Genomic DNA, 24,621 nt, shown 5'->3' on the forward strand with positions numbered 1-24,621 from the left:
TCCACATTTTTATTTGTAATTATCACCTATCCATTCGATATACTTTCGTCGATGTAATACAAAGATATTTATATTAAAGAAGAAGCTGTCCTAGACTAACATATTTCTGTTTAAACATTTTAACACTATCGTCTAAAATGGTTAAAACTATTCGAAGGTTACGGCAAAAATCTATCGAGATTATTTGGAAAAATCACACGCGATTACAATTATCATTGGTTTTCCTTCGCTTTTGATCCTAATCCTAACTATTATTACCGCAAAGTTGAATACTTACTCGCACTTTCTTATCATTCGTTTAGGTAACAGCAATTTTAACGCGCTAAACGATACTTTGTTTCGTGTGTTTGTTATCATGAATTTTTAATAAAGTATTTATCGTTATTTGTTTTTGTAAATGCGTAACTTTGAATCGTTTGTGTTCAAGACTGATACGACGCGATTTTATGGTTAAACAGCGTTGTTTAACGTTTTTTAACGACAATATAGTAGATGCATTGTTGGTGGAGGATTTGTTTGCTCGTTCAAGATAATCAAAATTTATAAACGTAAAAAAATGTTATATAAAGATTTAATGTTATCGGGAAAAATGTTCCATAGTAATTCGTCGATGTTACTGGCTCGATGCCATTAATTAATTTATTATTCAATTTAAGGTCGATATCGTAGGGGTAAATGCATCTCTTGTCATAATTCGTCAACCCACAGTGTTCTACTCTGTAAATCGGGCACATCCATGCGTGTGTAATTGTTCGATATTGCATGACGCGTGATAGTCCGTGTCGCTGCTATCCATAGCTTAAAATTACGTCATTAAGATATTATTCATCGTGAACATTCACTATATTCGCGTTGTTAGAAAATTAGAAATAAACTATCAAGTTTCAGCTTTGTTAGTTGCTGCTGCTTAAATTACTTTGTAATTCCGTGTTCTTTTTTCTTTGAATTAAACTCACGGTAGTATAACTTCCTGCTCAAAATACGAACATATTAACCGATTTTTTGAGAATCTTATGCTCGTCACTGAAGTATACTAATATTTGCTTATATCACCGACGAAGATTACGCTAGAACTTTTAGTACAGTACGTACTTACTAGTTCTTATAAATGCTACTCGAAACAGAAGGCAAAGAGTAGTATAAGACATTAAAAATCACAAAATCACAAATTTGTGTGGTATATGTATATATATAGAAAAGAACCTAATAAACCATTTCATGGAATAATTATTTTATACCTCTCTGAGTCTAAAAATACCATTTAAATTAAACTATTGCACAATAATAGGGAAAAGTATAGTAGTATCAAGAGAAACGAGACATTTCATTTCTCAAACATTTCATCATTCAAAAATATCCATTTTATTTCTCAAACCTCGTTTCTTGCGTGTCCCTTTTGTTACATATAATAAAGTACTAATAGTAACAGACATAACGATAATTACTATAATATACAGTACAGAGAATAGTAATAATAACCATAGTATTTCGTAATGGGACACAATAGATGTTTTAAAACATATGACATTTTTTTTGACACAATAATTATTTCTATATAAAAGGTTATCAAGTGCTTTACAAAAATGGATCATGATACACCGAGTTTGATGCATCAATTATCACAAGATTGCTAAAGCGCTGAAGCGCGACTCCTTCTTTCGAAGAAAACTAAGTTTATTGTGGGAAACATAAATGGAAATGTCTCCCGTTTTGCTAAATGCCTAAGAAAAATCAGCTACAACAAGACGCATATCAAAACACGAATTTACTCTCATTGAGCTTACATTCAAGTATGATTCTAAACGTATAATCACATTATATCGCGTATCGAAAACATTAAACTTTTAAAACCACCTAGATTAGCTCTGTCCAATATCTATAATACTTCTCTACCAGTATTTGTGAATTACGTTAAATTTTAAACTCCAATTTGAAGTTACGTATTGGAAAACAGATAATGTTGTATACTTGCGTATACGCAGAACAAATTCTATTGCGTGTTAAATAAACAAAAAAGACGAATAAGAGACAATTTTTCGTTAATTGTCGAACCCAAAGGTTCTCGTGTAATATTAAATCCAAATTAAAATGAATTAAAAATATGTTCTGCAATTCTAGGACAAAGAGGAATAAAATGTGTAACCATTTGATAAATAAAATATCGGTTTCTGTGCTATAAAAAAAATATATGAAACAAACAATAGAATGCTACCTTTAACTACATATTTTTGTTTTCGTTCGACAGCTTTCAAATGTTATTCACGATAAGTGTTATTGTTGACTGCTGGCACTCCTTTGAAGTATCACACGACAGAAAAGTAGTCTTTTACGTTCATCCATACTGAATCATCGTTGCATTACGACCAACTCCTACATCGTAGATAGTTCAGTTATAGTCGTGAGAAGATTCTGTCTTATTAAACAAACAGTCTCTTTCTTCCTGAGTGGATGCAACATCCGAAGTAATGGGCCTCAAAACTTTCGGCACCTTGCTCACTTTACTGAGACCTTCGGTGACACCGCTACCTCCGGAAACACTGGAAAAAAGACTGAGATCGTCACATTAGAACTGGCCAAAGTATAAAATAGTTAATAGAGTAAAAACTGCTAAAAATATTTGAAAATAACGAATGAAAATAGCTTCTTTTATATGACGGTAAGATTTTTCATAAGTAGGAGAAAAATATCAAATACGTGAATACTCACACGACATCCATCTCGTCGTCCTCGTCAGCCTGAGCTGTTTCATCGTTAGTTATTGTAAAATACGGATTCGCAGATGCTGCTCGGAACTTATACCCGGTAAGAACAAAAAAGACGTATGTAAACATTTCTCGGAACATTTCATCTAACCATTCGTATTGGAAAGGTACTGTAATCTATAAAACAGAATAACAGAAATGAAATCTCTTTTGTACAAAGTGGTCAAAATAGTGGTAATGTAACGAAAGCTATACCTTAAGTAAGTACACTATGATTCTGGTAAAGTAAATGTAAGAAAATATCATAATATAGAAATGCTTAAAAAGTTTGAGCTTGCGTAAGTTGATAGCTGCCTTGCCATCTATGTGTGCAGCTTCCTCTACGTGCTTAATACTCCAAACTACTGGAAATATAATAGCACCGCAACAAAGCAAGTCTACGAGAATAAAAACATCTCGCCACGTTCTATACTCGATATCTCCTTCTTCGCTTTCTTCGATTATTATTTCTGCCACGTTTGCCAATACCTGACAGATGACAATATGTCATAATGTATCTACCTATATCGATTCTCTTTTTCTCCCTGTGTCTCGTATAAAAATACTAACCTGTAAGGGTATTGCTATCATAAAGAGCTTCTTATCTTTATCAGCTAAAATATGTTTAATAAATGTCCATCCAGTGCCAATTAATACAATGGTGATAAAAAGTACGGCTCCTTTCAATAAATGTGTGATATAATATAGAATTGCCCAAGCAGCAACATGCTCCCCTTTTGTTTGAATAAAATGATAATTAATCCCATGGAAGAGTAATGACATGGATTTCAGGTACACCAAAACCGCCATTAAGTAATGAATCTTAAAAACAGGGTGCCTAAAAAAAAACATCCATGAGTTTCGAAGGAGAGAAGGATTGTCATATTGGTGAACCTCTGCTGTACAAATGTAGACAAAACTCTTACTTGCTCTTCTTAAGAATAAATACCCAGAAACAACCTGACAGAAAGAATAAAAGTGCCATCATGAAATATAGAGCTGGTAAAGGCATTTCACCTGCACTGAGGAAATTTCCATTGTTAATTTCCGATATTTGTATCTGTAAATTATACATCGTATTTATCACAATGTCAGATTCAGTAAATTAAGATTGCTACAAAAAAAGAAAAAACAAATTCTTACCGTGAAATCAAATGCTACCTGGGAATCATATTTGTAATTCGGACAATTATGGAAATAAAGAGAATAGAGACCTTCTTCTTCCGCACTGGCAATATACATAGAAAAACTTGTATTGTAATACTTTTCTCCTTTCACGGTCTGTACGGTCATCGCGAACGGGGTCGTTTGATCAGAACAAATGTTACCGTCTGACCCCGTCTCAGATTCATCTTCGGTATTAGTTCTTTCGTTGCCTGTGGAAAAATTACGCTATAAGTGATACGTAATAGTTTCAGAGATTACCAGAAGGAAGAATATATGAAAGAAATTGTTATTTTATTTGGAAATCTATTAAACCGGTTTAATTTAATATTAGTCGTAAGTTTGGTATAATCCAGTTGAAATATTATTGGCATGAAATGTAATACTCTAGAAGACAGTTACCTAACCAAACCCTCAAAAATACTTGAGTTTCGAGGTATTTATAACATTGAGGACGAGTCACGTTAATTATAGCGACTCTCATCTTAGTGGTGTTCGATCACCGATGTCGCTTCAGGTCCACATTCCATAACATATCGATCACATTCGTTTTTAGTTCTACGACCATGCGAAACTAAGTTAAAAGTTTGCATTGATAGCAATGCAAGTTCAAATTTCGTATCTAAATTTTTATTTATCAATTCTTATAATGAGTAAGAAGCAGAAGTCTCTTGTTAAGATCGAAATCAATCTAACATTGAAACGTTACAAAGTGCTGTCATATTTCGCTATCGTCATCGAGCGATCAATTCGTAGAATCAATTCGACAACCAATTAAACATGTTAAATGTCAGACAAGATAGATACGCAAGTCCAATGTTAAGCATGTATCAGTACAACTGAATGAAAATATCTGATGATTCGTAGTGCCATCTTACCGTTAGTTGGGTATATATGTACACACATACAATACATACATATATAGTATGCAGTATGAGTAAATGCGTATACACAGGAGCGAATGATCTAGTGGGTTAAAATGTAGAGTGAACTCATGCTGGTATCAAGAGAATGTATACGTATATTATATGCAAACAGTATAACAAAAATTCAAATAACAAGAATAAAAAACATAGCAATTAATGGCAGATGGCATTCGATTTACGTCATTCATAAATTATCGCAATAATATAGGTTCTTATGATCGTTACAACTATAAGCTACAGTATAAATAAAATTATGCGATACACACGAAATATTTATATATCGTATACATCGATAAAAGTTTCTTTGTAAAAGAAATGTTACATACATATATATGTAGCGGCACATGAGTCAGAGGATAATTCAAATCATGTTGTTGTTTTGCCTCGGAGTATCAAGACCGCTAGGTTACGAGTAATGTAAGAACAAAATTGATTCCGGGCAAAACAATGCCGCCGCTACAGGCAACCGTCGAATGAAGATGAATTTGAATTTTCCGACTCTCCCCCGACCAGTATAAATAAATGGACGCGATCGCGAGCGAGAGAGTATCGCAGAGTATCGCAGAGTATCGAAGAGTATCGAAGAGTATCGAAGAGTATCGAAGAGTATCGAAGAGTATCGAATATTATCTACAGAGTATTTATCGAGTTACGCGATGAACATTAACGAATATTTATTCCGCGACTTGTATTTTATACCAACGTATAAACGGCTGTAAATTAATTAATTTATTTATTCGAAATATATTTGACGGGTTGCGACAGCAATATCTCGCTCTCGTTATTTCGCACTATCTATCCTCGATCAATCCTCCACATATACATACATATTCTAAGGTCGCGATCAATGCAATTCATGCCAACTTGTTACTTTCCACCTGTTAGTCTGCGTTACGATTGAATCAAGTTTCTAATATTAGTAGCAAACTGTGTCAAAAATAACTTGTAACAAAAATAATATACTATTTAAGTTCGTAGGTTGACGTTGTTTAAGATTATTCAGAAATTTAAATCCTTCCTTTCATTGATATGTAACGATCTTTTAATTAAATATTTTTAAATGAATAATAAAAGGAATCGCCATACTCATTGTAAAATTAAAATCTTTAGATAATTATGTGAGATTGATAATTAAAATTAAACACAAATATTTTATCGATCGGATAAGAAAACAAAATTAGATAAGACAAATAAGAAATTTGCGAAAATTATGACATACTACGAAGTAATACTTCATCCATTCAATGGTATCTTTCCCGCAACTACTATAAACATACATACTTACGTTTGGATGCTTGCCAAAAATAACAGTGTACTACAAGATCGACATATTAAATCCATTTATCCACTTTTGAACACTGTTCATTTTTTACAACAATGTACCTCTCTTTTCCGAAAAGAAGTAAAAAAATACAAGTTTTTTCAAGAAATCAACGAAATTTTGTTAATTTTCCGAAACCGAAGAAAGAAAGATTTGTTTGATAGGAGGAACAGTTCCAAGATCTTGAACTTTTAACTACAATGTTATTTTAAATATTCTTATAACATAGTTAAATATAACTTGACATTCTGTTTTCAATTCAAATATAATATCTTAGAGTTTTGTTTGACAAAATACTGGATTAACGGCTGCAATGGTTACAGCGGTTGTAAAAGCAGTGTTTATTGCAATAAAATTCTATTATAAATTAATCGATAAAATTAAAATAATTGGAAAATTTCAACTCACCCGGAAGACCGTTATCGCTGAACCTGGGTGGAAAAGAATCTCTACTTTCCCGAATTAGAAACACGTTGCTGAAATCTTTATAAATATGTGCGATGTGTAGGTTTCGACTACAGTTTATCTTCAACCTAAAACACGTTTTCTCATAGATTTATGTTATCGAATTTCCGAAATAAATGTAAAGTATCGATACTTACAAGTTGTTCTTGAGGTCCATTGTGAAATATATTACGGCGCTGTCATTTCTTTGATCGAAATCGGGCCTGACGCTCGAAATGTCTTCGAGTACACATCTTTCCCAGTGACTGTCTAAATATGGATTCATCGCATCGGTTAGGGTACGATCCAAGGTGAACCCAAACTAAACCATAAAAGTATAGAGTGCACAATTATAAGAAGAAAAACAGGTTTTGGAGTTTTTCGAAAAAGCATTTTGTAATTAGAAATGGTAATCTTTATAAAATAGGCTGAAAATACGTTAATAAGCGCTGCTGTATTGTACCCTTGAGCATGAACATAATCAGGATTGTAGCCCCGAGAGCGTGTTAAAGAACTTGAGTTTACCGGGTTTAATCAAATATTTATGAAAAAATGTACATATTACGAACGTTCACATTTTGCTGTCTGATTATGGCTATGCATTTAAATGTTGTGCGACGGCAACCTAATATTCGACGAATTAGCCGATATGATCCTATACCATATATCGGGACGCACCAACTGATTGATTAGATGAAGTGCGTATCACACATGTGCGCATTTTTATTGACAGTTACATGCGAAGCATTCTCCGTTGTGAATAAAGCACTGACGGCAGTGCAGCAATGAGAATGACGGAAATGGAAACAGGTGTTTGTGAATGAATGACGCGTGAATATATTCACATTGCGATTACTTACCACGGCATTCTCGTCAAATGGGTCAACTTTGAAATTTGTTAAATTTACATCGAGAGTACCTCCTTTGTAGAAACCAAAGGTACTTAACGCAATATATCGCCGTACATCTTTCTGTAACATACAATATTACAAGTACATATGTATAAACATAACAAAATTCCGTAACCTATGACTAATCGACAAAAGGAAAGTGTTCTCTAAAGATAATAATTTATACAATTAACGCAACTGGCTATAACCTATATGCTGCAACTTTTTAATAAAGTCTTTGCGGGAATCTTTTATATTGTTTACTATGTTTGCAACCATTTAGATAATCGTAACTATGAACGTAAATGTGAGTACGATATTATCGTATGTAATATATCGTTCGTTTACATAATTAACTTATTTTATCTCAGTTTAATGTGATTATCACTTTATACGTGTAAACCGAATAACAAAGTTAATTTTAGTGGCCGGTTGAAATGCGATTGACGTAGCAAAGGAATTCTAATAAAATAATGGGTAGATATACAGATATACACTACACGCGTTATAGCTGAAGATTCCTTGAACTAACCCGTAATTCGAGTTTGTGAATTCTACCCGCTGCTAATACGAATATTGACATAGCCCAGAAACATCGTATCACTAGTTGCGTCGATTGCATCTTTGCTGCTTTTCACCAGAAAAATGTCACATCACGAAAATACAAAATAATCATATCTGCAACACACAACCTGCGGTCATCGATACACGAGCAGAAACTGAGCTGGAACAGCAGGAATATCAACGTGATAGACGGAACGGATGAATTGAACTACGCGCGATTATTTAAATCTTCTTTATGTATCTTTAAAGCAGAAGTAAGATTATTGTCTTATTATTATAACAAACATAATATACATATGAATATATGTATATATATGTCGTTTATATCACTTAAACTCAAATAAATTATTTTCTTTCTTAGTAATGTAATCTATAACAAATATAAGTTTATCAATGTTTATAATTTCCATGTAATTTGTTTTTAAAATAATGATTAACAATGATTTAAGATTATCGACGAAATAGACAATCTCAAAATCGTAGTGTAATACATAAATTGTATTAATTTGTTTACGTTCCTTTAGCGGAAATGTTTTGAATTTCAGGTTATGTTTCATTTGCCAATGATATTGTATAGAGTGATTTGAGTTATAAGTATTGGTATGGAAAAACATTTTGCATCATTAAAATTATTAGATTCGGACACTGATTGGAAAATAACAGAAGATGTTAATTATTCGCAAACACCATCTTCTCAACGAATCTCCATAAAACAGATGTATCAATCTGAAACTCAGCCTAACTTGATTAGACAATACGACCACATTTTTAATGAACATGTAACTGCAAGGTAGATATTATTGTGTAGATTTGATGACAGCACGAATAATTATTTTTTTAATTTTAGACCAGTGGAAACGTCCGAAATTAAGCGAACCGATAATAAAACTTTTAACGAGCATCAGATGATAACAGAACCTTGTTTCGACTCGTTTACATCTCTTAATAGGCAATTCTGCAAAAATAGCAATATATTACAAGCACCAAAATTTATACCAAACAAACCATTAAATGAGATACTATTCGATGAAGTTGAAAATGTAAATCCTACAAATGTATCCCGATTTTCATTGCATTGCCCAGCAGCAAATGCAAATACAATAAATCAAGAAGATCATTTTCCTTCTGTACAGCTGAGAAATTGTGAGAAAACAACTGCTGAAATTAAACCAAACAGTGATACAAAAATTATAAATAAAAAGACATATCAAGACATAAAAAATAAATGTAGGCCACTAGTATTAAAAAACAAAATTTCTCCAAAAAAGAAGATAAATATGTGTTACTGTGGTTGTTTAACTTTGAGCATATTACCAATAATTGCAGTAATAATTGCAATGTTTTTAAATTTGAATATACCTACAGTTTGTAATCGTGAAACGTTTTTCTTAAATGCTACTCAAGAATTACAGCAAAAGATAAATGGACAAAGAAATGCAATGTCACAAATTACAACTCATTTAAATCAGGATATTTTCTATTTAAAAGTTTTATGTCTTATAGGTGGAACAGGCGTTGGGAAATCTTACACTGCTCAAATCATAGCAAAACATTTTCCTCTGAAAGAGAAAATTTTTATATATGATATATTGTTGAACCATCATACCGATGCATACTTGTCAAATTCACTTGATTTGTATCAGTTAATTATACTGGAAAATTTAAAAATGCAAAATTTAGATATTTTTTCTAATATAATAGATGTATTAAATCAAACAAAACCTAAATGTGTCACCGTAATAGCAATTTTCAACATAGAAGAAGTGAACAATAATCTAGAACGAAAAATAGATTTAACACAAAGCATAAATACGATTCGCGAAGCACTGGTCCATAAAAAGATTGATAGTTTAATTGTTCCTTATGAGCCTTTAAACGAAGAAGCATTACAAATGTGCATAGTTGAGGCGGCAACAAACAGTGGTTTGACACTTACATTGGATCAAGTAAATGAAGTCAAACAAAATTTATTACTTTTTGGCAGTGGCTGCAAAGGGGCATATGCTAAGGTACAAGTTGTTGGTAGACTCTAAATTTAATGTAATAATTTATTTATCTTTACATATATGTTCCTTTTTCTTTAAAATATAGAAAATTTTCAAGACTAAAATATTAGCGTTAATTATTCAGAAAAAATAAATGTACAAAATTATAATATCTTAAAAGCTTATTATAGGTTTCAATGTGATCTTAGATTTAGTCTTAAGTATTACAGATGTTATTGAGATATTAACCTTTTTAAACTAATTATTATATGATCAGTGATATTTATGTCAACTATTTTCGCTAGAATTTTATACAAAGTGTAGCATTATCACATCTATAATGGTTGATTGGAAAAAGGAAATACTATACGAATTGCATAAAAAATAATTATTTTGATACACTAAATACAAATATGTAAATCAACAATTAAAATAATATAATAAAAGAGTATCAAAGTAACTATAATATTATAAATTATATACGTATGTTATAAGAACAATTTTATTTGAAAAGCAGAGCCAAATTTAAACATTTCATACTTTTAATAAACTGTCATTTTTATCATTATATTTTATTATAACATTTTTTAATACTTCATACATTTTTAAATAATAAATCATAGTAAATACCCTCGATCACTTTTTATTACACATATACATGTCTTAGTTTTCAAAATACATTCAACACAAACACCAAGTTTACACAGTTTAAACTGCTAGCTAAAGCTGTTATTTAGTTTATTTAAGTACCATCTTGATTTTGTTCATTGCATTTCTTTCTTACACTTTTCCCCCCCTTGCCTCATTAAAAAAATTGTTTATCCCTCTGCCACAACCACTGCCAAAAAGAAACTAACATTAAAAATAAGAAGAGGAAAATAATATGTGTTAATAAGATGAGAATTTGTGATTTAAAAGATATATCTCCAATATAGTTATTATTGTAATCCTTTGTATTTAATCTGCTTTATTCATTCCTTTTTTCATTCATTAATCAATTAAGAACGCCAACGATACGTATAGATGTTTTATTTTGTAGAAATTTGTAGTACATTACATATATTGTACATAGTATGATATAAAATATTGTTTATTTTTTTCATAACTTGGCGCTGCAGATAATACCGTTCAATTATTGCTCAAATCTTAATATACGATGGATAACGCGAATTCATGTCTTTTTGAGATAATATAATGTTGATTTAAGTGTATTACGAAAGTGTAAAAATAAAATGTTTGATAATAATTCATATAGGGGTAATTAGAGAATGAAAATTCGATGTGCGTCAGTCTAGTTATTACTTTTTACAGTGTACGTATTTTATTCTGCACAACGTGGCACGTTGAGTATTTTTTACGCTTTTCTTATGAAATTACATAATATGTTTACGTCTGTTATATGGTTCGTGATATAATGCTTAAATTTATCCTAAATCGCGAAGAACACAACAAAACCTTGGATTTTTTCTCCAAGATCGGTACTTTACACTTTACGTGACACGATATCCCATAAGATGTTATGCCTGCGCTACATTTTCTATATCAGGACGCTTCTTCACGTATGATCACATTTCACTTCCTGATAGTAAGTGCTCGAACCATTGCATGTCATAGCTTGGTAAATAAACAGCATCGAAACAACTATTACGTACACTCATGTGAGTACGACCGCTAGCGTTATGCAAAACCATAACAATCCATGTAACTCGCTATACATTTCCAATATATTTTTAATTTTGTTAATTGCTATAGGAATATCTACATATTTAAGAATTTTTTAGAATTGTAAATTAGCTTTAAGTTTGAGTATAATTATTAGTGATGATATCGACAAGAAAATAAAATGACAAAATAAAATTGACAAGTGTAGCGTTTGTTAATTGTCAGTACGTAATACTAACGTAGTATAGCGTCCAATATAATTCGTCCTGGTTTTTTAAAAATATATATATAATTAATCTCGATGCGTAACTGTAAGACTTATTCGAGATTAAGAGTAGGAAAAAAAGAAATTTCCTAATTATTTGTTACGTAGATCGGTGATGTAAGATAGAAACAGTTACCTGGAATACACTGATTGATTAGAAAATAAGATATGATTATATATTTTTAATAAATTTGAAGAATATTGTCGATTAATAATTCACTTGTTGTTCGAAATATTACACGATGTCATCGTGTTTGCTTTACTAATGTTAAATTATTGAAAGATAAGAATTATTTAAATTTCCAATTAATTAATTTCTTCCAACTTATGTATTTATATTGACCGTGGACTTGTAATATAATTATCATTTGATGAATTACCAAATTTAGGATACGAACTGTAAGGGAGAATATGTAGAACTTTCATTTCTATATGGAGCCACAATTTTCGGGACGTTTTGTAAGAATTGTAGAAAAGTAACATAGTAGAGAGAAAAAAAAAGAAAAAGTTGTTACGAAATGTACTACTACAGTGCATCGTTTAAGTTTAAGTGAACGATGATATCAACCGACGTACCTATAAAAGACAGGCAATTAGGTGAACCATGGTATTCGATGGTTTGCTGCAAAGTGACGGAACAGTTTTTTACGTATCTTTCGTTAGGCAATTTATTCGATCCATTTAACAAAGAAAAGTATTTAAAAAAGGCGAGATTCGTCCCTGAAAGGGACTTTGTTTCTTTGCTTTGAGTCTGCTGGTATAAGCCATAAGGCCCATAAGCTGCCGCGTGAGTACCGAAGGCGGAGGTAGAAGAAAGGTGCAAGTGGAAATTATAAAAGAGCGGTCGCAAGCCAAGAGGAAACAGTCTCCTCCAAGTGTTCACCTGCGCAACTACAACTTGGGTATGTTACATGGCTTTCCATTAATTCCATAAGTTATTAATAAAATTGTTTCGTTTGGAGACGCAAGAATTTATTTAGTAAGAATCAAAGCTTGAAATATTGTTGAAAAATTGAATAATGTGTGCTATCGGCTAAAGTCAGAATCATATCATTGAGAAGTTAGCAGTTCTTGAAAACAAAAATTTTTAAACAAATTATATCAATCGCATTATCATGTATTGCTTAAATTTCATATTATATTAATTTCTTAAGAAACATTTTAATACGATCGACTTGGTTTTTAAATTCTAGAAAATTAGAAACTTTATTAGTTTATCACAATTTTACTATCTCAATTTACTATCTCAAATATATCAATCTTGTTCGTCACATTAGTTTATCTCGTAGCAACAGTATACCAATAACTCATTCCGGATACCTTCAAATGGATCTCCTTGTTTGTACGATAATTCACCAAACTTATTATAAATTTTAGTCGCGTCTGAAGGAACTTACATTGTTCTTCTCGTTGTACTTCATCGGACCGATGTCAGGTGAATACTAAGTACCAGTAATTGTATCCTAACCTTGTTTTCAGAGGTCAGGAATTTTGAAGGCCAAGGCCTCGCATACAACAGATTTAATTTGATTTTGAATGTGTAAAAACGTAAATATCTAAACGTGATGTATTTTTCTTTTTTTTTTCTTTACTGCAATTCAATGTCATCTGACTTTGATCAACAGAAACCAATAGCCAATAATGTTGCATGTAACCGAATTAATATACGAAACAGTGTTTAGTTGACGCGCATTAAGGTAGAGTAAATTGTATACTTTACTCGATTTGATAATTCTTCTGTCTATATTTAATTACACAGACTGTTTATCCTTGACAATTTATTGGGTTGACGACTAAGTGATTAGGTGGTTACCGCCTAATGGTAATGACAAAATCCGCAGACTTCTTCCTTTTTCTCTTTATCGTTCTCCTCTTATAGCATTACCACCTAATGACAAAATCCGCAATCACTTAGTTGCCAACCTAATATGTCATAGGTACTGTTCGATACGAAGTCTAGTTTTCGGTACTTGAACTCGTGAGAAACATAAAAACGTAACTATAAGAGGAGAACGATAAAGGAAAAAAAGAAAGAAGAGGACGCGGACAAATCTGTCGACATAACTGACGTAATGCTTTATAGCAAAAATACTTAGATTGCTAGATATAGGGTGAACGGCAGTCGATATTCGAGAAAGAACTTGAGTAATAATAAGACGATAAGTGGCACTTTCTACACGGAAGATAGTTACGTGGTTTATTCCGCCGGTTGCTCGATAACCCCATTCGTATTATGCTAGTTTATGTTAACGTAGACGTAAAAGAAACCTTCTGCATCCATAAATTTGCCTTGACTGTTGAAATCTCTCAACCAATAAGAACAATACGTTGTTGCTAGTACAACGAAGAGACGCTGAATAGGCACAGTCGGCAAAAATGTGGCGATTTTAATGATTCAATTGACTTATCTTTGTTTCGTCCCTTTCTATCCGAGTTTCACGTTTCAAACCTGTTGATTCACTAAAAGCGATAAAATAAAAGCATCAGTCTTGTTCTGTTTACCAACGATCGTTTCCTAACGAACGTTACAAACTTCACGTCGATCAAATAACAGCAGAATCCTTTTACGCGTAAGGTTATAAGAGGATGATGAACGATAAGTGTTTGATAGAAATAATCCGCTTTAGAAAAAGGAATCGAGTGAACCGTTAGAAAGCTGACAAACAAAAATAATTGTTTACGATGATGATAGCGAGATATTACGCGAACGATGTTAGTCGGTCGTACAAAATTCGAGAACAAAGATGGGCGCACAAGCTGGTTGATTACGTAATCGGAGAAAGTGATTGCGAAACAAGTCACTCGCTCACAACATGGCACATGTTGCTATCACGGAACACGTAATACTTAGCGGTATTCATACTTGGTCAAACATTATATCATAAAACGACGAAATTGTTATGTCACAAAATCACTGTTAGCTTATAATTGGCTAAGTTCTTACGAAATTACGCAAGACGTGGCGTTACGCGATCGAAAGAAAGTGTTTCAGGCGTGTTATTTCTCACCACGATGCTTTCATTCATGCCGTGACTTTGAACGACATTAGGGAACTGTGTCAGCGGTCCACTAAAGAAACGAATCGCTCGACGATCGAAAATGTGAATGCAAAAGAATGCCGTTTCACTGAAAACAAAGATCGCGATCAAACTTATTTCGAATATCGTCAAATCTGTAACTATCGCGGTATATTTACCGATTAGGGAACGTAAGATGGAAAATGGGACGATAGATGGATCGTTGGTAAAGAGGAACAAATGATTTTTTAGAATTTCCACCGATCCGTTATACTTTGGATATCGAAAATTTAAAACTGCCTGTTGTTGGAGACAAATCAAAGTAACGAGATGGGCGCGATCGAATGGGTAACCGAGGGCGATGACTACGAATGCAGCCTGTCGACGGAAACGCAGAAACTGGCGAAGGAGGAACTCAGAGAAGATAAAAATACGAGAGACCAAGCTCTTGAGCAGATACGTAATTGGATAAAACTGAATCCGCGTATACAAAACTGTCGCCTCGGTGAGAAATTTTATTTTCGAGTATAGCGTTTGCACAGTTAGTACATACATACGTACATGTAGGTATAGTCACGCGCGAAATTATCGCGCGTCGATGCTACTGACACACGATCTCGTTCGACAGATGCGCAGTTTTTATTAAGATTCCTAAGATGTAAAAAATTTAACGTTCCGATGGCGGAAGAGGCGATCGAAAGGTATTTGCTGCTGCGCCAAGTTTACCACCCCGCGTTCAATAACTTGGACATTACCGAACCAACTATGGACGAGTTATTATCTTTGGGGTGAGATTAAACAAAGTACTAACTAAGCGTGATACGACCTGATATAACGATCGCATAACTTGTGCTTTTCCAGATATATATTCGCTGCACCTGGACGCGACGCCAAAGGCCGCCGTGTTATAATTGCCAGACCAGGTAAATTAATGTCGGTTTACCCTTAACGCTCCGACTTTTAATTGTGAATATCGACCGGCAACTTATTCTTATCATACTTGAACTCGCAAGTTTTTAAGTGTCAGATTTAAAATGCTACAATGACGTGTAAATAATAATATTAAAGTCATTGAAAACAATCTTTAGTCATCTGAGAAGTAATATAATTTTGATTAGAATATTTATATTAATTATAATTGAGTAATGTGTGGAATTGTTTAAAACATTCATTGGGATGCAAACCGAGTTTGCGTTCACAGGTCTCACAGTACTCACTGAGGAGTATTATTTTTTATTTGTAAACAATATCGATAACGACCCAAAAATACTTTTGGAGTAGAGCATCGCACATCAGTGGTGCTTGAAAGGCACACTTGGAGCGTTAAGTGTTAACACGTTGATTGACCCAGTCGAGTTTCATTATATGTTGGACAATAATTTTCATACGCGTCTTATGCAAAATATTGTGAAACTCCTCTTTCACAGTTTTGCAATTTTTGGTTTGCGCCACTCATTCGAACCGATATTATGCACATATCCTGAACATAGCTGCTGACGCGGGGTATCGCGTGTGTCCTGTAGCGTCGTTCAGGCGACACGGCGAACGTGTCAATTTCAGCATTGCCGATTGTCATTGCGAAACTTGATTATATATTTGAACGTGGATAATTTGTGAAAATACGCGCATAATAATAGCTATCTTTGCCAGTTACAAATGTTTCCAGGCGAACTTCTTAACAAATCCAAACAATTGCAACGGATGTGTTGATTACCTGTCATTCCGTGTAATTTTATTCCGCTATTAAATCGTCGCTTCTACTTTCAGAGCAATTTCAGACAGCATGCACGTCGTTTCGTTGCAACTGTTATTATACGGTTTTGAAAAGTAGTTGCGGAAACGTGTAACCGTAATCTTACGAATGTTTGTTTAAATGTTTATGAATGTATATTTACTTTCTATAACTGCGTGGAACGTGCACTTTCAGGCGTCTTTGATCCTCATAAGTATACCAATGCCGACATGTGTAGAATTCACGCGATAACATACGAGTGTCTGATGGAAGACGAGGAAAGTCAAGTACGGGGTTTTGTTCATTTCGCCGATGGAGCCGGTGTCAGTTTCCCCCATTTGACGCTTTTTACACCGAAGGAGGCGGTCCGTATCGTGAAGAACGGCGAGGTACGAGTTTTATAAACCCTACGTTTTTCCATAATTTCAAATTGTTCGACGAAGGACGTAGAAAATCTCACGACTGTTTGTCTCACATTCGTTGAATATCCTTGCGCGATATTTTTCATTCACATATAATAACAAGTTGCAACAGCTTCAAGCGAGACAGAAGGTGCAACTATCTTTATTTTTGTCAAATTATTAATAAAGTCTAGTTATATACGCGTTCTCTAACAAGTTGGATAACATTTTACTCGTAAGGATACGCAACTTCTTACGAAACAGTCGGAGAATTTCTGATATTGCGTAATTCCGAGAATGTTCTCAAAATGATATAATATATCCGAAATTTAATATCTCGCATAGTAAACCAGCGAAATGATGGTTTTAGCGAACTATACCCATGCGGCATAAGGAAGTTCACGCGATTAACACACATCCTTCTTTGAAATTCGCACTTGACTTTGGTATGTCATTGATCTCCGAAAAGATAAAAAAACGCGTCAAGATCTACACCAGTCTAGAAGATGCTATCAACCATAAAATGGATACGAGTATGTTACCTAAAGAGTATGGCGGTACGATGCCTATGAAAGAAATGATTGGTAAGTACAATTTGATAAATTGCGAAATTAAACGTGCTCCAAATTAAGTAACAATGTTCCTTTTAACGTACAAATCGACTATCTCCAATTAAATGAAACTGACACGCGCTTACACCGCGAAACGAAGAAAATAAACTTTTATTTGCGCAGAATTATGGAAGAAAGAGTTGCTAGAAATGAGACCGACGTTATTGAGCCACGATAAGATGAGAGTGTGTTTGGATTTATACTCGGAGAAGGCTCGGGAAGGTGCGGTATCGGCCTTGAAACAAGGCTTTGGTTGTTCCGATATCGGTTCCAGTGATTCCACCATGTACGGTATCACGGGTTCTTTCAGAAAGCTCGAAGTCGATTGATTAAGCCGTGTTATTGATAATAATAAACTTCATAACCGATATTTACCATATCGATAGGATAAAGTCATCGATACTTTTTTTGTAGCGAATTATCAGGGCTACAACAAGATACGTTATTCTAGCGATTATTGTAGCTGTAAGAGCTTATTAAGATATTATTCAGAAATGTAAAAGAAACAGCAATGAAATTTCGATCTCGATCGACGCGACTAAGTTTTGTGCTCGATGAATCTCAATATATAAATGAAATAATTGTAGTCCTCAAACCTTAGGCTTACGTTCGATAAAGTATAAGTTATATGTCGTTTTATTTTCGCAATTTGTAAATAAAATCATATTATTGGAAATAAATATTTTCTTACGCATACTTTATTTAGTAACAATGTAACAAACGATTAAGAAGAAATCCAAGTCCCAATAATTTTACGTACTCTTGCTCTAGCTCGAATAAGATCTTCAACATCCGTATCCAAATCGCTGTACAAATCACGACAGTGCGATGATCCTGGGGACAATGTGAATTTATTAGATCGGTCGACGTTTGTCAATCTCCGATTTTTTTAACAATACCTTTGATGAGTATGGCGGGAGAGAATTCATTTAAGTCCTGAAGAACAGAGAGAGCATGCCACGGATCGACGTCGCCGTTAGTAAAAATGACGTTTTGCAAATCTGGTCGTAAACCTCCGTACATTGTGTTCGTTCTTCCAATTCTGGTATACAAGAATCTGTTACCGTAGCTGTAAGACAAACGATAGACAAACGAGTTTGTGTACTATTTCTCGAGAAAATATCAAACAATACATTTTATAATACGTACTAGTACCCGTATAAGTCGGTACAAAGACCTGTAAAATAAGGCAACGGGAATAAGCTTCCAAAAACCGACTTCCTTGAGTTTGTTGTTTGATAATAACCGTATTCCGTGCATGTCTGGTAGAACCATAGTCTCACTGGAAACACCGATATGTGAAGATTAATAATAAACAATTCACAAGCGCGAAACCTCCTTTTAATTGCCGCAAGTAGGAAACGTACTGATATCAGGTTGCGAGTCCCATATTTCATTTCTGTAAACTTCGACAAACTTGTTGTAATTATTTTTCAAGCATTTATCTTTGTTCGACACGAGATGCGCCAATCTCTGGAGAGGGCTACCCAGATACGAAGCAGTCATGTTTTCGCAGCAAGCGGCGATTTTTGTTCGATTGTTCTCCACTTTATCGTATTGAACGATGCTAGCAAATTCCTGATTAGAAAGATATTGATAACTATGATTAGAAGCAGTTACTTATCTTTTATTCAAGATGTAACAGCGTATTCTTCGAAAAACTATACCTCTGCTAGAAGGTTGCCCAAATGAGCCAGATCCTTGAAGGAATGTACATCGGGCACATCGCACAAACTACGACAGTTTCAAGTGTAACTTAAACAAATATTATACACGGCGAATTATGTTAATTTCCTACGAACGATAATTACTTGAAATACTCTTTTAATTTCTGTGCGCCTCCTTGAATGGCTAGTAACTCTTCGACATCGTCAAAAGCAGCTTTAACTTCGTCCATGCATTTCTGACTGTGTCTACGGAGCGATTCCGTCACGACTTCGTAATACTCTAAAAAAGAAGCTTCCTTTTCTATTTATCTATTTTTTTTTTTTTTTTTTAATTGATAGGAATTACATGGAATTGAAAAAGAGTTTATTCCTCACCATAGAAATCAACTTTGGCGAGAACTGGCGCGCTACTAGCTAGCGCACCCTGAACGAGGTGAGGGTATTTCAATCTAACCCATGTTGCCACATTTCCAGCATAAGATCCACCGAAAACAATCACTTTACTATTCCGAAGTTTCTCGTCCTTTTTCCTCGTTTCGATGAAATATGCCAAGTCCGCCAGTGCTTGATCTACGCTTAGATATTGCAAGTTTCTTGAACTAGTGTCTCTAAAAGATTCGGAAGGTAATAGAATAATAGAAAGGCTGTGGCAAACAAAAGTAAAAATATACTAGCGCTTGAGAAGAAATTAACTTACTCGGTCGGTTTACTTTTGCCGTAATACCGATGTTCGGTATAGTACATGATCGCGTTATAAGCGGATGCGAGCTCGTACATTAAACCAGCCTCTAAGAAGCCTTTAGATATTGCCCATTCTCCTCCGATCATAATCAAAATCGGTCCGTTTTTCTTGAAATATCTTGAATTTTCATAGTAACGCTGTCGAAATATACGATGCATAATACGATGTACAATACGATCAAGATATAAATAAGCATTTTGTGTTTTTAAACGGCGTAATTCCACTTGCAACATACCATCAACCAAGTGCAATTGTTGCGGACATTGAAATGATCGACGGGTTGTCGAATCCATAATTCGGTTATATTTTCACAAGTCGATTTGTCCAAAGAACGTGGCTCTTCCAAACCGTGAAAATGAAATCCGTGGAGACCAACGCCATGGCCGAGGCGACAGGTAAAACATAATAACACGAGAAAACTTAAGATCATATTCGGTTTTCGGAACCAAGACAAGTTCTATTAATTTTCATTCGTTCAACGAGTTCCACTAGATTGGTTCGCAAGACAATGGTACATAACATTTTATAGCGAGATATAGAACGAAATTCTCTTAATACTATATCATATTAAACAAATTTATCTGATAAGTTGATACAAATTGTCCCTAATCACCGCGGAAGGTACACATTCTATACATTAAAAAATATCAAATTGTAAATACGGATATTAGTGCTAGAAAGATAATATCTACCGCTTGATTGATTCCAATAATATTTATCTTATTTATTGAATATTTCAAAATCAGCTTTGTATTACGTAACTCTCGAATTCGAGAGTAAAGAATTTTCGAATTATTTTCAACGACGATTAAAGAGTGAAAAGAAAATAGAAAGGACCTATTGCGATAAGTATGTAACGTTTTATTATTAAATATATTTTGGTATGAAAAAGTACATATTGTTCACATTATATTTGGTTTCCTTATATAGCTTTCAACAAAGTCACGATGAGACTTTACACAAATTCAACGTCTATTACGTCAATTCTCTTTGGTCTTTATTTCGTTTTCAGAATCAGTCGTAGCCCACTCGTCGTCGGATATTTTTTTAGAAAGTTTCCACGATGTTTCCGATTTGTCAACATCTTTGTCTTCGACAACGCCAGAGACCTCAGAATCGGAAGAACCCGTACTTTCGGAATCAATTTGTTCCGAATTTTCTTTGTCCCATTTAGATTTTACGCAAGGCAGATTTATCGCGTCGACTATTTCTTCGATATTCGACTTTCCGGACGTGCTCTTTGATTTTCTTTCCCAAGAAATTTCACACGACTCACTATGACTTTTCAATCTGTATCTATCTTTCTCGACATCCTCTTTGTCTCTTTTAGAATGTTTATCTGAAAACTTATGACTTCTCGAACGATAATTTCGATCGCTGCTTTTCAAGTGTCTTTTATGCGATCGCCTCGGCGACGTATCATCATCCTCTTCTGTCCTTTTTTTGTATTTCTTTGAGCGTCTTCTAGAATAGTCGCGATCGTTTGAAACATCATCATCTCTGATCTTCTCATCTATGTGTTTTCTAGATCTTGTTCGATGACGTTTGACCGGCGGCGAATACTCATGATCGATAGATCTATTCTTGTCGAATTGTTCGTATCCTTTGTCGCGAGTCGATTTCTGTCGAAAGTCCCTTTCGTCGAAATAATGATGGCGAGTTTCAGCATTCCTCGAACGATGACCTATCTCGGGCTCGGGGGATTCGGACCACCTCCAATTTTTATTATCTTCCACGTCGCTAACATCTTCCCATTTTGATTTATTTCTAAACAAAAGACATCAAAACAATATATATCAATAATATATGGTAACGATATAATCTATCATTTATAAACAATACCTGTGTTCGGTTTTTTTATTGCTCGTAACTTCCTGAGCAGACGAAGACGATTGTTTCGCCCATCTCGGCGGGCTTTTGATGTCATATTCGTCGTGTGGATTTTTAAAAGTATGTAAAAAATTACATGCCCTTCCTTTGGGACATTTCGACATCCCACAGACAGCACTCCTCCATGATCTCAGGTTGACAAATTCGCAATTAAGCTGTCGGCCGGCATACCATCGACCTTTCAGTCTCCTCAAAGCCCTAGCAGCTTCCCTTTCGGTGTAATATTCGACATATAAGTTGCCCCGCAAGTGAACTTCGGTGTTGCAACAATATTTCAAGGTTTTTATTTTTCCAAACGATTCCAGTTCCGGAACTACATCTTTGTAAAATTCGCGGAAATGTTGTCGTGTTTCCGAGCTTTCGAATTCAAGGGCAATATCAGTGTCGTATTCCGCAGAATTCTTCTCCAGAGAAAAATGCGTATAAAAACCAGGTACTAATATGACTTTACTTAAACATACCCTGCGATGATTTCTCGAACAAGTGTCACCATATCTGCAAACATATACGTATATGACTTGTTGGATATCATACTTTTATTTAACTGCTTATCTAATAAAGATTGAAAGGTTAAGATTTATTTGCTCACCTGCAAGCACCTGTCTTCGTGAAAAACGGACAAAGCTCTTTACCAGGTTGACTATCGATAACCTCACGCAAAGCCTCCGGGGTTTTGATTCCATTATCGATGTAGTCGTCGATCTCTTTAAGTAGCTCTTCCCGCCTTTTAATTTCTTCTTCTCTCCTACGTTTCTCCTCTTCCTGTTTTTTGCGAATAGCCTCCTGTTTCGTTTCAAATTCTTGACGAATTTTCGCCTCTTGCTCCAATTGTAACTGTCGAGCTTTTTGCTTTTTCTCCTGCAAAATTTGCCATTCTTCTTGGGCTTTCACCTAGGGAGATGAAACATAGTGTTACGTATTATCTATATATTTTACTATTAAGGCTTGACTGTTTAGTTTATAGGAACCATGTAGTAACTAGCAGGCTTTGGTATCCACATTTTAACATTATTTTCAGGGTTATAACTCATGTGGAAAATTCTTGCGAGTAACTTTATAATTAATCGAACGTATGCTATCGATTCCGAAAACAAAGTAATTTCGACATATACGTTCGTTAATCAATTGCTTGCTAATAGATTACATAAATTAAAACGACCAAATAAAAGAAATAGAATGTACACTTTTAAAAAGGAAATTCACTAAGGTTGCATAAATAGTATTTTTCGCTTTTATTATATATTTACCTCTTCCTCTAACCATAATTTTTCCCGTTGATCGTGTTCTTCTTTTTCCCGAGCTTCTTTTTCTTTGTCCTCGACTTCACACTGTTCCAGCCATTTTAAATATTCCGCACTTTTTTCAAGTGCTGCCCTCAGCTGTTCCTCGGTCGCTTCTCGCTGAGCGGCCGCTTTGCGACGCAGACGTCTCCGACGTTCCCTTTTTGCTATATTGCGCCACTCTTTGTGACTATATTTCGTTAAACGACTTCCTTCCATTACTGTGCATTTTCCACAAGAAATTGTACTCATGCTACTTCCGGTGATATTACAGTATCACAAATTTTTGGGAATTGTGAAACGTATTTGTCATGCGTTTGACAACCATTTTCAATGAAGAAATGCAGACAACATGTACGCGCCGCCATGTTGAATTTAGAACGAGAAGCTCTGATCTGGATTATCCCTATCTGTTGAAAATGTACGAAATTATATAATAAAATACTATTTTTGTTAATATTTTTACATCATTGAGTGATAGACTGGCGATGCGAAAATTTTTAATATGTATAAATGAAATTGAAAAAATAATTTGATTTTGTACTAAAGCTAACTAAACATTTCGGAGGAATTGTTAAAAGATAGTTCACCGTTTATATCGGCCATTATATTACCATTATAATAATATTAAACAAACGAACGTATGAAAAAATGCAGTTTGATGTGTGGTGAAGTAAATCATATAATTCTCGACAGTCGCTAGGGGAAACCGTTCGGAAATTGAGTCGTGAGAAATCAATATGGACGACGACAAAGTTCTCGTTCGTACAAGACAGATAGATGTCGCAGTCAGGTTGGAATTTTGGGGTGTTCGATGAACCTTTACTTACTTTACCGTCGCGAATGTAGCCAATATTTATCAGTAGGAATATGGAAATGATGATGACAACGAACTCAGGTTCGATAACGAAACCACGGTCCACGGGAGGACAAGTATCAACGTGCTACTCGATTCGGGTAACTTCCCGATAACTCAATCGGCAATTCGTCCAACGACTCACTAACAAACTAATTAACTCCGCTAACCCAAAAGAGGCTGCCGTTATATACTCCTGTCCTCGCTTCTCGGGTTAATCTTTGTTTTTAAGGAGAGCCATATATAATCATTTCATACCTCTGTCAGGTACGTGTCCCTTCTGGTGACCGTGGCTATGTTCAGTGACCTGCCATGTCACTTCGCGCCCAAACCCATCGTCATAAAATCAGATTGGAACATTAAGACTATTTCTTATTTTTATTACTTAAGGGCGGCTATAGTAAAAGTCTGGACTAGTGTATTGGGATTTCCCAACATTCTGAATGGGAAATCCCGCTGTCTT

The 24,621-nt window shown here is 34.4% G+C and overlaps 5 protein-coding genes across 7 annotated transcripts; 2 read left to right on the plus strand and 3 right to left on the minus strand.

Moving 5' to 3' along the window:
• Nucleotides 1-1,349: 1,349 nt before the first annotated feature.
• LOC100742112 (protein GPR107) lies at nucleotides 1,350-8,231 on the minus strand. 2 transcript variants are annotated; one of them, XM_012391368.3, is made up of 11 exons: nucleotides 8,019-8,231; nucleotides 7,457-7,567; nucleotides 6,755-6,918; nucleotides 6,561-6,685; nucleotides 3,885-4,117; nucleotides 3,668-3,801; nucleotides 3,312-3,579; nucleotides 2,958-3,230; nucleotides 2,707-2,879; nucleotides 2,125-2,537; nucleotides 1,350-2,024 (listed from the first exon to the last, which is right to left on the minus strand). In XM_012391368.3, the coding sequence occupies exons 1-10, from the start codon at nucleotides 8,106-8,108 to the stop codon at nucleotides 2,387-2,389; spliced, it is 1,722 nt and encodes a 573-aa protein (XP_012246791.1). In that variant the 5' UTR covers nucleotides 8,109-8,231; the 3' UTR covers nucleotides 1,350-2,024; nucleotides 2,125-2,386. The 2 variants fall into 2 exon arrangements, with proteins under 2 accessions (XP_012246791.1, XP_012246790.1); XM_012391367.3 differs by having other exon boundaries at nucleotides 2,125-2,549.
• LOC100744109 lies at nucleotides 8,180-10,771 on the plus strand. Its single transcript, XM_012391369.3, has 3 exons — nucleotides 8,180-8,304; nucleotides 8,596-8,840; nucleotides 8,898-10,771. Exons 2-3 carry the CDS (start codon nucleotides 8,653-8,655, stop codon nucleotides 10,081-10,083), a joined length of 1,374 nt encoding a protein of 457 aa, XP_012246792.1. The 5' UTR covers nucleotides 8,180-8,304; nucleotides 8,596-8,652; the 3' UTR covers nucleotides 10,084-10,771.
• Nucleotides 10,772-12,607: 1,836 nt separating this feature from the next.
• Nucleotides 12,608-18,419, plus strand: LOC100742232 (clavesin-2). The gene is made up of 7 exons (XM_003493254.4): nucleotides 12,608-12,864; nucleotides 15,232-15,484; nucleotides 15,608-15,767; nucleotides 15,841-15,902; nucleotides 16,907-17,100; nucleotides 17,483-17,696; nucleotides 17,847-18,419. The coding sequence occupies exons 2-7, from the start codon at nucleotides 15,310-15,312 to the stop codon at nucleotides 18,050-18,052; spliced, it is 1,011 nt and encodes a 336-aa protein (XP_003493302.1). The 5' UTR covers nucleotides 12,608-12,864; nucleotides 15,232-15,309; the 3' UTR covers nucleotides 18,053-18,419.
• On the minus strand, nucleotides 18,400-20,654 carry LOC100744227 (putative serine protease K12H4.7). Its single transcript, XM_003493270.3, has 9 exons — nucleotides 20,368-20,654; nucleotides 20,088-20,269; nucleotides 19,766-19,998; nucleotides 19,535-19,670; nucleotides 19,391-19,457; nucleotides 19,091-19,301; nucleotides 18,873-19,005; nucleotides 18,623-18,792; nucleotides 18,400-18,557 (listed from the first exon to the last, which is right to left on the minus strand). Exons 1-9 carry the CDS (start codon nucleotides 20,560-20,562, stop codon nucleotides 18,448-18,450), a joined length of 1,437 nt encoding a protein of 478 aa, XP_003493318.1. The 5' UTR covers nucleotides 20,563-20,654; the 3' UTR covers nucleotides 18,400-18,447.
• Nucleotides 20,655-20,701: 47 nt separating this feature from the next.
• LOC100742355 (U2 small nuclear ribonucleoprotein auxiliary factor 35 kDa subunit-related protein 1) lies at nucleotides 20,702-23,907 on the minus strand. 2 transcript variants are annotated; one of them, XM_012391338.3, is made up of 5 exons: nucleotides 23,270-23,907; nucleotides 22,612-22,913; nucleotides 21,975-22,517; nucleotides 21,092-21,899; nucleotides 20,702-20,713 (listed from the first exon to the last, which is right to left on the minus strand). In XM_012391338.3, the coding sequence occupies exons 1-4, from the start codon at nucleotides 23,552-23,554 to the stop codon at nucleotides 21,113-21,115; spliced, it is 1,917 nt and encodes a 638-aa protein (XP_012246761.1). In that variant the 5' UTR covers nucleotides 23,555-23,907; the 3' UTR covers nucleotides 20,702-20,713; nucleotides 21,092-21,112. The 2 variants fall into 2 exon arrangements, with proteins under 2 accessions (XP_012246761.1, XP_003493303.1); XM_003493255.4 differs by lacking the exon at nucleotides 20,702-20,713 and having other exon boundaries at nucleotides 20,971-21,899.
• Nucleotides 23,908-24,621: the final 714 nt, after the last annotated feature.

Source organism: Bombus impatiens, unplaced genomic scaffold, assembly GCF_000188095.3.
Source record: "Bombus impatiens unplaced genomic scaffold, BIMP_2.2 scf_1068, whole genome shotgun sequence".
Taxonomy (NCBI): domain Eukaryota; kingdom Metazoa; phylum Arthropoda; class Insecta; order Hymenoptera; family Apidae; genus Bombus; species Bombus impatiens.

Coding starts and splice junctions, on each gene's coding strand:
- LOC100742112 (XM_012391367.3), bottom strand. CDS start 8,108: ATGCAATCGACGCAACTAGTGATACGATGTTTCTGGGCTATGTCAATA. Junction 4,118..6,560: donor CAGCGATAACGGTCTTCCGG/GTGAGTTGAAAT, acceptor ATTTTTCCACAG/GCAACGAAAGAACTAATACC. Junction 2,550..2,706: donor GACGACGAGATGGATGTCGT/GTGAGTATTCAC, acceptor TGACGATCTCAG/TCTTTTTTCCAGTGTTTCCG.
- LOC100744109 (XM_012391369.3), top strand. CDS start 8,653: ATGGAAAAACATTTTGCATCATTAAAATTATTAGATTCGGACACTGAT. Junction 8,841..8,897: donor AATGAACATGTAACTGCAAG/GTAGATATTATT, acceptor TTTTAATTTTAG/ACCAGTGGAAACGTCCGAAA.
- LOC100742232 (XM_003493254.4), top strand. CDS start 15,310: ATGGGCGCGATCGAATGGGTAACCGAGGGCGATGACTACGAATGCAGC. Junction 15,485..15,607: donor TATACAAAACTGTCGCCTCG/GTGAGAAATTTT, acceptor CTCGTTCGACAG/ATGCGCAGTTTTTATTAAGA. Junction 17,697..17,846: donor GCCTATGAAAGAAATGATTG/GTAAGTACAATT, acceptor TTATTTGCGCAG/AATTATGGAAGAAAGAGTTG.
- LOC100744227 (XM_003493270.3), bottom strand. CDS start 20,562: ATGATCTTAAGTTTTCTCGTGTTATTATGTTTTACCTGTCGCCTCGGC. Junction 20,270..20,367: donor ACAATTGCACTTGGTTGATG/GTATGTTGCAAG, acceptor ATATTTCGACAG/CGTTACTATGAAAATTCAAG. Junction 18,793..18,872: donor ACCGACTTATACGGGTACTA/GTACGTATTATA, acceptor TTTGTCTTACAG/CTACGGTAACAGATTCTTGT.
- LOC100742355 (XM_012391338.3), bottom strand. CDS start 23,554: ATGAGTACAATTTCTTGTGGAAAATGCACAGTAATGGAAGGAAGTCGT. Junction 22,914..23,269: donor AATTATGGTTAGAGGAAGAG/GTAAATATATAA, acceptor TCATCTCCCTAG/GTGAAAGCCCAAGAAGAATG. Junction 22,518..22,611: donor ACGAAGACAGGTGCTTGCAG/GTGAGCAAATAA, acceptor ATATGTTTGCAG/ATATGGTGACACTTGTTCGA.